Source organism: Homarus americanus, unplaced genomic scaffold (assembly GCF_018991925.1).
Source record: "Homarus americanus isolate GMGI-L3 unplaced genomic scaffold, GMGI_Hamer_2.0 scaffold32871, whole genome shotgun sequence".
NCBI lineage: Eukaryota > Metazoa > Arthropoda > Malacostraca > Decapoda > Nephropidae > Homarus > Homarus americanus.
Window position 1 is genome coordinate 3,591,484 of NW_024748870.1, and position 12,755 is coordinate 3,604,238.

Here is a 12,755-nt window from a genome sequence, read left to right on the forward strand (position 1 = left end):
ATTATATACTTGTTTATAAAAATACAGAAGCACATACTGTAGTATATGTTAATAATAAAGTACGTACTGTACTTATTAATTATTAATTTATTATGAGGCCATTAAGGCAGGTGGTTGTACAACACTCACAATGTACATTACTGTAGGTAGAGCAAAGGTTATGTTTTCACTGCTAATTTCATTGACTGTATATACAGTACACTACAGGTATTTATATTTCTTAAACACTTCAATTTAGTGCTCCTCAATAACCACCTCCACCACCTCTTCTAAGGCAGTTGCTCAATTATCCCCCAGTGCCACCACAGCTGGCAGCCCCTGCTTATGCAAACTTTCCCCAGGATTGACTGGGGATTGGTTGTGTTCTTCCTGGTTAGGGATACATGCGTTCAATGCTGGACCCCAGTCGGGTTTTGCAAGAGCATCCGGATTCAGCAAGTCCAGGTTAGAGGGAGTTCACTGTCTATTATAGTTATATTTTTTATATTATTTTGTTTATTCGATTTTGCCATGTCTATATATTACATTCAATAATTGCAAATTACATTACATCCATGACTTGGGGGAAAATCGTAACCAAACTTAATAATAAAAAAATCGCAATAAAAAGTTTTGAAAGTTTTTTCTGAGCACTGCTTACAGGAAACTATAAAGCGCCACATTCATGGTGATACGACGCTGAGAAACATGAACGGGTAGAGTCTGTGTGTACTAACCTGCCATTCCCCAAATGATAATTCAGCAATGATATATGACAGTACAACATCTTTACTCACCTTTCTAAAGTGTGTACCAGTAAAAGGATTTCAGTAAACTTTATGAAAACTATAATCATTAGAGGCAAATTACAGGAGACAGAGAGTATTAACATTCAACTTCAGATCATGAAAAAAGTAAACAGGACAAAAAAGACATAAAGCAAACTCCCTTACCTGTTCCACAGTCTTCATCTGAACCATCGCTGCAATCTTGGTGACCATCACATCGATAGGCAGCGGGAATACATTGGCCATTTGGACATCTCCATTCATCTGGTTGGCAAGCTGCTCTCAACAGGAACCAAGACCAAACAGAAAATCATTGAGTTAGATGATTATTATCAATATTCACTAATATCAAATCACTGGTAGTAGGGTATTATTAAAATTAGTGAGTGCAGTATTAGTAAAACTGAGAATAAATTAAATTTGTACTACACTCCATCACTAAAATTAATACAAACATGAAAACTAGTAACTAATAACATTTATAAATATAAAAATTAGTTATAACGAAGCTAAATAACAATACAACAGAATCTCATTATTTTTAGTGTTGCTATTACGAACTTCGCCAAATTCGAACAGGTTATCTCTACTTCAAACCACTTCTTTAGGTTCGAATTATATCATCCTAATTCAAACCTAACCAAACTCATGGTTACCAAAGAACCAATCTTATCTTAATCTATATGTGTATATTTAATGACAAAATATATTAAAATTATTCTATCTTCTATAATTATGGATTTTTAAGAACATACCTTAAGCATTAAAGGAGGATGAATATAAAATATTCTTTTATTAGGAATGCATTTCTAATTTACTCAATATTAAGTTATAAAATCCCCTCCTATTTGAAAGTATACCTGGTATTTCAAACTCCCTTTTCCCCTCTTTAGTTAAAAATATTGGAGTTCTACTGCAGCGAAGCTATCAAAATATCTACCAACATATGTTTCAAAATCCTAAATGTCAGAGTGCCGATTAAGAAGGGCTAATTCACAATGGAAAAAAATATATAGAACATATTCCTGTACTGAACTGTGATTGATCGTGAGCTGCAATTTCAGTTTCAAGTACAGAGGGTCCCCGAGTTACGAACGTCCAACTTATGAACACCCACCAATACGAACGAGGTCCCATAAGGTCAATTATTTCAAGAATTTGACATAGGTACAACTGGTTCGTAGTGTTAATGTACAAGAACTAATTTGAGTTGCATAGTGGCAAGGCAGATTGGTGGGTGAGGAGTAATGTGTCACTCAGCCACTCACCTTGAGGGAGCATCAGTACGCCTTACTCACACCTCAGTAATGTATGTGATCAAGTACAAACTGTTGTTTTTTGCTTATTAACTCTATTTTTCTGCCCTCATCACAGCTCCCAAATGCAAACCTGATGCAAGTGAGCGTAGTGCATCCAAGAAAAGGAAAACAATTACAAAGGAAATGAAAGTTGATGTAATTAAACTTTCTGAAAAAGGTGAAACACACGCAGTCATTGGTAAAGGGTTGGGCTTCAATCGGTCAATGATCGGAAAAATTTTGAAAGATAAACACAAAATTCTTGACCATGTAAAAGGATCTAAACTAATACACTCAACTGTGATAACAAAACAAAGAAGTGGATTGTTAGTTGAAATGGAAAGATTGTTAGTGATAAGGGTGGATGATCAGCCAGCCCAAGGTTTCAATGCAAGTGTTAAACTTTAATTTTTACTTTCCTTTTCTGTATTTTGTCATTCAATTTCTTCTTTTCTTTTAAATTAAGTGATTTGAGATGTATAAAAGGACTTAGGCTATGATATAGTGCACATAGGGTATGTGTTCTGACTTAGGTACATTTCTGGCTTAGGAATGTCCTCAAGAATGAAACTTGTTCATAACCCGGGGACTCCCTGTACAGTACTGTAATTTAAATGAATTTTTTCACTGTTATGGATGTACCTTATACATTTGGCTCTTGAGTCCGATGGATGTACGAGATACCGTACTGTACTATACATTTCCCCATCCCCATTTCTAATATGTTAGAGCAGCCATGAGCCATATAATGATGCCATATGTTACCAGCAGTAATAATTTACCCCAAAAATTTTATAGGTGCTCAAGTACCACAAAACACCACAGTGGAGTAACACTTATTGAAACACTTCTGGCAACTGCGAGTGATACCCATACATAAACACAAATGTACAGCTACATGGGAAAAAATACACAAAATTTTGATAGAAAGCAGAGAAACCCTGTATAGAATACCACCATGATGATGATGATGAAGTTAAGCTTAAGTAAAGAGACAACCTGTCAGCATGGGGAGACACAGTGGCCCAAGCTGTCATATCACGATGGAAACAAAGAAACTGTAGCAGCTAGCCAAAATTTTTATTCTCATGTTTTATGGCTTTTAATAGTAAGTTTAATTAATTCATAAGGCCTTTAAAAAAAACAAAGACAAACATAGGTGGGATGGAGGGCTGCAGAGATAGACCAAGCTGTGGACTGAGAGGGTTAAAAGAGTGAAGTGCAGAATAAGATACGGTATATGACTGAAAAATCTCAATGTTATTTGTAAAGATATTACACAATACTTACGGTCATTACTTTTATGGAAGCAATCAACTACAAGTATACTGTATTTGTTATAAATTAGGGACAAATTTATTGGTGAACTCTATCATTCATTATAGAAATTAAATGCTTTTTCCCAGTTCAAAATAATAAATTTACAATTCAAGAATGCATGTGCGATCAGGCGAGAAGCACAAGATTGTTTGAATCACTTAGGACTCGAACCCAAGACTTCCAAGGTGCCAAGACAATACGCATATAAATTACTGTACACCAGTCCAAAAATTTTCCACTAATGCATTAATCACTAAGCAACCTTATGTTAGTCTACATCGGGGCAAGGAGATCTTTCTTCCACACTGCACATAATAAATAGCATCAAAGCACATGAGGTGAAACTGTACATTCAAGATACGACATATGGTAATAAATTCAGAACAATAGTAAATTTCATTTAGTTCCTGCCTCCAAAACCCTTTTATTCATCAATAAGCCAAAATTAATGAGGTAACTGTTCAGTAACTGTAGTGTGTCTCCTATATACACAGATACGGTCAGGGTTGGTATCTCTTAAATATTTTTTGGAGTTCTTTTTTTCTTAAGTTATATAGTAATTATGCCCAAATGGCTGACATTAGTGTTCTGCTTCTCAATGGTACTTGTGAATATTAAGTACTGTACTGGTAATTTAAGGAGGAGTAAAACCTTTATGTTGCAATGTTTTCTATACTAGTAGGAGAAAACACTGTATATGTAATCACAGAAATATTTATATACAGTATTATCGAAAATTGCGGCCTATAAGTCGACCTTTGAAGCTCCAATTTTTTTGTTCAAAACTAGGGTTCGTCTTATATGACATGTATAAAATATCAACCTCTAAGGACACTCCACCATTAGAATCAGATTTTCACTTTACCTTACTGGTAGATCTCAGTCACTTAATTTCCAGCACTTCCAAATAAGTTTTACCTTACTGTAGCATTTTTCCAGAAGGGTAATTGTTACTGAACTCGGCCTAAGGTCAGTATTTACATTAGTTATACCGACACCTTTCAAAACATTAAAATAGCTTTTGGTGTTAACTATGGTTAATTACAAACAAATGTTACTAGGGGAGTTACTTGTAATATTTGTTGTTAAATTGTTTAAAAATGCAGTTGAGGTATACAGTACTGTACAGTAATCATGTAATGCACCTGGATTTTGTAAATGTTAACACGAATGTTCTGTAAAGTTTTAAATGAGGCAGGCACCTGGGAACAGCTGGCAGGCCTGAGGCAGCTTGGTCAGTGTTGTTAACATTTGTTATATATATATATACACACACACACACTGTATATTTTTTTATTTATTTTTTTCAGCTTCCTTGCTCAAAAATTGCATAAGATATTGCCTGCACCAGCAGGCAATGTGGCAAATACACGGTGCAACTAATGAGTAGCCCCTTTTCAGAGCTCACATTCTCGGGACATGCACTTTGTTGAAAGAATGTAGAAGAGGGGTTCATTATACAATAGGTGTGAGTTACAACCAAACGCACATCTTTCAAAGCAATAGCTCAGTAAGGTTTTTAGGAAAACCGTCTCTGTTAAATTAGCGAAGTTGATCACATGAACTACAGACCCTTTTTTGTGATATTCATATGAATAGAGCAAAGTAAGTCAGTAGGGCTCTCAACATCCAATAACTGGAGCATTTTATTAACTTTCAAAATTTACACCAGACTGTGACATCCATCACCCCTCCCCAAACAATACAATAAACCACATGATCTTGTAGCACATGTGGATATAAACCAATAATAGCAAAACCTGCTAACAGAGAATTTCTTTAGAAAAATCAAAAGTTGTGGATTCAACCCAATAAATGCAATGCAACCAACACAGATTGCCAGGACATTAGTTGCCTAATGTATAGAGAAAGTAATGTCTAGCATAAAAATAACCTCATACGATATAAAAAAAGGCCACCAGTGAGTTACATCATCACAAAATTGTAACACATACCAAAACCTATCGGTTTCATATTTGACGTAAATCTTTTGAGTGAATCTTGATAAATTATCTGAGAATGAATAACAGAGAAGCAAAAATTAAATTAAAAGGTAACAATAATCACTAGTAGACAAAAGACACAAAACCAGTAATGCAATCTCACAGAAGACACTAACATATTTTATTGATAGAGTTGCCCAACTTTCTACACATCAATAAACTTTGCTCAAACAACACTTAAACACCTTAAAAATTATTACAAAACATTCAACAGCAACATGAGCATTTTACAGTGTAAATTTTTTTCACTCACTGCATCCCTCTTCATCAGACCGATCAAAGGGGCATTCAACAATACCGTTGCATCTGTATTGTTGATCAATGTACAGCCCACTCTTGCACTGGAACTCAAAAGGACCTGTTTTAAACATTAAAGTTTGCTATATACTGTACTGTAGTCGTATTTCCAATACTGATGATTCTTCACGGTCCTACCCATTACAAATAAAACAGAAATCATAAACTAAATATAACGGTTTTAAATACGAGAGAATACATATACGGTAGTTAAATGATTACATGGTGGATTAAGAGCTGCATTATCTGAGCAGTGGAATGGAGAAAGCCTTTATCACATTTATAACATCATCACAGTACAGTGATTCTTTTGTATGATGATTTCCATGAGAAGGCTAATTAGTGATGTTCAACATGACAGCCAAACTGGCATATCCAGGTGGCTACTTTCATTCAATGACACACCAATGAATCATTAATTGTTGTACTTGTTTATCATTCGCATAAATTTCAAGAGAGGCTTCTGAAACAGTAGGACAAATAGTCTACAACTGCCTTAGCAAGAAGAAGAAAGTTCTAAAGAGATCTTTAAAAACATACAGTAGAAATACGATAAATCGGACAAATTGAGGCAGACCCCAGTTTGAAAAAGCAAATCTATGGGTGTCAAGAAATAACCCTGCTTATCTAGAATGTTTCCAAAAAATCAGACACAAGTCTGATTGTCAATAACTATTTTCACTGAAATGATAGTTTTGTACTGCAAAGTGTTTACCCTTAGTCCAATTAGTAGAAGTGTTTCTCCATGTGTACTGGGTAGGAGTGTGTCACCAACCAGGGTTAACCCAATCATACTTGCCCGGGGCAAGTGAAAATTCCTTACAACGAATCGTCTTTTAAAAAACCATGAGTCCGTCAGGCGAGTGATAATTTTGCCTCATGTGAAAAAGATCTTGTAAGTAGATCCTACAATTTTGAAGGGTTTTATATTGTACAGTTCAATCTGCATGAATATTGATTAATACTCGTCAGCTGACTTAACGAGGCGCCACTAATATAGGAAAAGATGATGAGTGAATATGTAGTATATTATAGTACAGTAATTATTACTGCACACTAACAATGAATAAATGTAGATTATTAAAAAAAAAAATGTCAGCCCAGGGTTTAAGTTCGACACACACTGAGCCGCAGAAAAGCGGTAAGGTTTTACATAAGATAATTAAAAAAATGGTGATGGTAATCATCCCAGAAAGAGAGCAGTAGACAAGTGCATATTGCATCATCCATATGTTGTGCGTATTCACACACACACACACACACACACACACACACACACACACACACACACACACACACACACACACACACACACACACACACACCTGCTCCACTCCATCACCACCAGATGTACAGTATCTATTTTGTGAGCCACTGTTTCTGCCATTAAGACTTTTTAAAAGACATTCCCACACATTTTTAAAACAATTACGGGTTAGTGGATATTTCCGTGGACCAGGGTAAAATTTTTAAATTCAGCAGGCTTGCCAACACGTGAACAAGGTGCTCACTGAATTTGTTTGTTTTTGCTCTCACTATGTTGATGTCCCATGCCCATGAACCTGCTCTATATGGTTACTGAAAAAATACAGCCGTCTGCAGACAACTGTGTTTGGGAAGTCATGACTCAAATCCTCATTCCTCATAAAACAAGCTCCATCAAGTTTCAGTCTCCGTTACAAATTTTAAAATGCTACAGTAGAGTAAATAACTTCATCTTGATACCTTGTTTTATTTTATTTCCCATCATAATAAATGGTTTCTCTCATCACGATTTTTTATTTATTTATTCATTTTTTTGCTAGGTTACTACATCGTGGGACGGAGGGAGAAGTCGCCATTGATACAACATATCCTTTTATTCTCAAGTTATTGAAAAGCTTGGATGTCCGATGTGAGTCCAAGGAATTGTTTAACAATTTCTAAATAAACATTAGTCCTATTTTGTACGGTGGTATATTTTTAACTTTTATAGTTAACCAAATTTTTTTTTGGGGGGGGGGAGGGGGTGAATATTCTGGGGATAAGTAATTTTTCCGGGTTTGAGAAAATCGTCTGGTTAGCCGGAAATCTTTCAACCCCGGAAGTGCTCTGCACCAATTGTCCCGGCTAACGGGGATATCACTGTACTATTAATAATCTATAATGTCTAGTTCAAAAGTTACGGCACTTTTAGTTTTCACCTATCACCGATGACGATTTTCTTGGATTTGGTCCCTAGTGGGAGAAGGGACAAGTTGCAGAAAGTCTACCTCCCTTTTTTTCATTCTTCGGGTCAATAAACAATAATCCAGTTCAAACTCTCCCAACTTAAAAAATTTTGTGGGGTTACATATCACTGCCTGGACTAATATACCTACATCCCCTGGCTGTATATCAGGATATGGGTAATAATCCCCCGGAGTTAAAGGGTTAATGTCCATTTCACATTGCAAGAGTACATCAACAAATTAATCATGGCGACTCAATGTGGCAAATATATAAAATTAGAAATGTGCCCCTAATATGCCCTCTGAGAACACGATACCTGGGATAGTGGGCCTTGGTGCAGGCTCCAGTAGGAAAAAGCTACTTTAGTTGAGAAAGTAACTCAAAATTTACAGGCAAATGGACATCCCACTCCAAAGACAACCTACTTACTCCCACTGAAAACCCTATATTTTCTTCCATTTCTTCAATTGCAAACAAATGAGAAATAATCCAAAAACACCTGTGAAATACCCAGCTTTATTATAAGCAATTGTGAGACATCTAGTGTTATAATAAGCACCTGTGGGGCACCTGCAGTCATGAGGATTATATTGGAAATATATGGCATCATTCGGAGTCATCAAATTGCATTGGTTACCTGGTAATCTATTTTTACCTCTAATGGTTTTCAAATAATTTTTTGATGCACCACTTGATACTTGTTTTGCATTTAAAATTTGCTGGATTGTTAAGGTGAGAAATTTTCATGTAGGCATAAGATACAATTGGATCTTAATGAATATTGAGTTGATGTTTAATGTGATTCTACAATACAGTACAGTACACAGTAGTGATAGGTGCTGACTTGTCATTTTGAACAATATCCAAAGTAATTTTCTTTCTTTTCTTCTATTTTAAAGACAATGTTGTCATGAATCAATGCCTTTTAAATAAATTTTTGTTCCCTAATGTGTCGGTGACATTTCAATAAAATAATGAAAATATGAGTAAGTAAATAAAAGACTTATTGCACATGCAGTAAATTATGCTGCACAAACTATTTTCCAATGAGGACTTACAATGACCTTGACCTTTGCAATTTTTACCCCAAAAGCAACAGGGTTCTTTTTAATCCCAAGGAGAGCCCATCTATCATTTCTGGGAAATGTAAATGATATATAATTCAACTTCTATGGAAACCATTTTCCAATAAAATCTTACAATGACCTTGACCTATGACCATTTGTTTTAGAACTCATTAGAGTTCATCCTGTCTACAAATGAAGCACATGTACAGTTCCCAAAAAGAGTATCGTTATATTTTCTGTCACTACAATTGGAACACTAAATGAAATGCTTTGATATGATCCTCAGTGCATCATCATAAGTTTGTACGCCTGCTCGCCATATCAGCAACAGCTAAAGCTGTGGGCAGGACTGGGGCAGGAGGTCGTCCTTGTATGGCATACTAAATACTTCAGTATAACAAGAAATCCCAAAGCCTATATTAATGTATGTATCATGTATGGTAGAGGCAAGGCATTTGTAAACAAGCCACTGACTGATTACAATAACACTAAAATATACATTAAATGGAAGTGGTGTGGGACATCATAACCGAGACTGAGACAGACCTCAAAACAGACATTTCACCAATATGTCATTGTACTAACAGAGTCTCATTCGTATTGAATTTCACAATATACCAACTCGTGTTGTTCACGATATGTGTGATTTATGAAGTGATTAAGCAAATTATACTTTATATTGGAGTCAACAGCTACTGCAATATACAATATACTGTATTGGTCGACATGGAATTTACCATGTTATTGATATGTAAATTGCACTAATTTGACACCGTAATAAGGTTTCAAATCAAGGAGCTTGCAGGACACAGAACCCCCTTGTCCACCTATAGTAAGATATTTGTGGTTGTTAGCTTCATCGTGGAAGCAGTTGTGAAGGGCAATGATACCATGTCTCACATCTTGTGATGTCTCCCTGATAATTCCTCGCTCCATTTGATGTAAGGTCCCGTTGATGACTGACATGGAGTTGGTATACATTTATGGCTTCCACTTCGCGTCATGTAATATTTACGATCTGAAGCCTCGGAGGATGCACAGCGTTCAAAAACGTATACAGGTACATGCTTTCATGCTCAAAGGTTGCAGACGTAGAACTACCAACCATTCAGAAACATGTAGAGTAACATTGCTCGGAAAGTCTCGAATCACATCGACCCCCCTGGTTAGAAATACTTTTTTGGGGGAACTTTACCAAAGCTTTGTTTAAGTGTTTCAAACTGTTCTCCAGATATAGTACAGAAATAGGAACTATCTCCAAGGATAACAGTATATTAACAAGATAAAATAAAGCTTAAAAACAATATAAAGTACTAAAACGAGAAACAGGGAGTAACTCATCAGGATCTTGACAGGGAGAACAGAATCAAGAGGAAACAAGGAATCTTTATTCTCTATCAAACTTTCCCTCTAATTGATGTGACACTACCATGGGGATATTTGTTATGGTATTGGTAACCTAAAGTTTAAAACACGACAAACAAAATTTGTTCTTTTCAGATTTCATTATCAAATATAGCCTGCTATTCGAACTATGATAAATTGGTAAAATCAATGGATGCTCACCGAAAATAAAGACTGAGATTAATACCTGTGACCCCAAAGTGTAATATGTTGACCTTCATAATAGGGACATTAGACTTATTTGCAACGTTTGCAATACAATGTCTTGTTGGCTTTATCCTCTCCATAGATCAAAATGAAAATGCCGTCACTAGTTCAAAAGTTATAAAGTAGACATAATAAAGGATGATAAAAAAAAATAAATGAATGGATGGATAAAGCAGCAATTAAATGCTCCTTCCTTCTGGGGAGCATAAGAAATGTATGATATTTATAGAAGTCGTGGATACATACACCACAGGAAGATTTCATTTATCTTCTAAAAAAGAATGAATCAAACTAGAGAGAACATAAATGAATAAATTAATAATCACTTACGACAGCCACGTTCATCTTCTCCTCGCGTGCATTCTTCAATTCCATTACATCGTCGACTAAGTACTAGACACTGGCCATCATCGCACCGCATTTCATCTGGTCTGCATGCTGTTGCTGTGGGATATCATAATGCATTGAAATAATGGAAAATTCAAAATTAGATAGTGTAATTATACCTATTATACATAAATCATAATCCAAATACTTAAACAATGCATGCAATATAAAACTGTGAAAAGGGCATTATACAGTAGTCTTAATACTGAATAATAGACATTATCAAGGAGACACAAAAAAACTAACATATACAATGTGCATGACCTGTATCTGTTCCACTGACAATGTGAGAACTCAAAATATTTTGAGATTTTGGGGTTTCATTTTTCTTTGTGGTTACCTGAATCTTAATGGATCACATGCCCCTTCTGTAACTTGTTTGTATTAAATATATTTTGTTTAGCAAAATAAAGACAATAGTATGAATTATTTTAATTCAGAAAATATTGTACATCATACTATATATATATATATATATATATATATATATATATATATATATATATATATATATATATATATATATATATATATATATATATATATATATATATATATATATATATATATATATATAGATAGATTCTTTTTAGTACTGTATTCATGAAAGTATCAGGAACAATATGAAATAAGGAAAGAACGATGCTTTGGTGTTACCATTTTACAGTTAGAAGTTCCTATTTGCCCTATACTGTATCATGCACAATTCAATAAATTAAATTAAATCTATAATGTACATTGATTCAATTCAGTGACTACACAGTGTGTGTATTTTCAGAGAATTCTCCCATATGGATTGTATATCAACTGAAATAATGCATAGAAATTATATTACTTTCTGAGTGAAGAGCCATCCACCAAATATACTGCTCTGCAAGATAATTAATTTTTGTGTATTCATCATTATTCACTTATCACCATAAAATTCCACTTCCCTAATGCTTATTTTCAAACATAAGCATCAGCCATCCATATGGCCACATAAGCATATGCAATCTGTTTATCCTTATTTTTCCTACTTACATACATATTGAACATTAGAACATAAGAATGATGGAAACTGCAGCAGGCCTATTGGCCCATACTGGGCAATCCCATTTCCACCCAACCCCTATTGCTCATATATCCATCCAACCTATGTTTGAAGCTATCCAGTGTATTCGGGTTAATGATGATGTTTAGTAACTTGTTCCACTGATCCACTAGTCTATTTCCAAACCAATGTTTACCTATGTTGCGCTTAAATCTAAATTTGTCTAATTTAAAACCATTGTCACGAGTTCACTCCTGGTTGGATAGTTTGAGTACCTTTGTAATGTGACCTTTGTTTAGCCCTGACTTCCATTTATAAGCCTCGATCATATTGCCCCTCACTCTACATCTCTCGAGGGAGTGCAAATTAAGATGCTTTAACCTGTGTCTGTACTCAAGGTTCCTAATGCCCGGGATTAGTCTTGTCATTCTCCTCTGAATTCTTTCTAGGGATTCTATATCCAATCTGTAGTACGGTGACCAGAATTGAACTACGTAATCCAAGTGAGGTCTCACAAGCGCAATATATGGTTTTAGGATGACCTCGCTAGTCTTGTAACTAACACTCCTTTGTATGAACCCAAGTACTTTGTTAGCCTTGTTTCGAGCAAATACACATTGTTTACTTGGTTTAAGATTCCTACTTATCATTACTCCTAAATCTTTCTCACAGTCTGATTTCTCTATAACATTGTTGTTCATTTGGTATCTGGCTAATCTGTTTACATCTCCTAGACCAAGTACTTTACATTTGTACACATT

At 35.1% G+C, this 12,755-nt stretch overlaps 1 protein-coding gene across 1 annotated transcript in view; it reads right to left on the reverse strand.

The window, feature by feature from the left end:
• LOC121853164 (basement membrane-specific heparan sulfate proteoglycan core protein-like) overlaps nt 1–12,755 on the reverse strand; it is a 476,204-nt gene that overhangs the window by 228,319 nt on the left and 235,130 nt on the right. Inside the window, exons 33-34 of the mRNA XM_042347127.1 lie at nt 10,905–11,018; nt 933–1,043 (exon numbers count right to left, since the gene is read on the reverse strand). Coding sequence (XP_042203061.1) covers nt 933–1,043; nt 10,905–11,018 — 225 coding nt within the window. The remainder of the gene's footprint in view (nt 1–932; nt 1,044–10,904; nt 11,019–12,755) is intronic.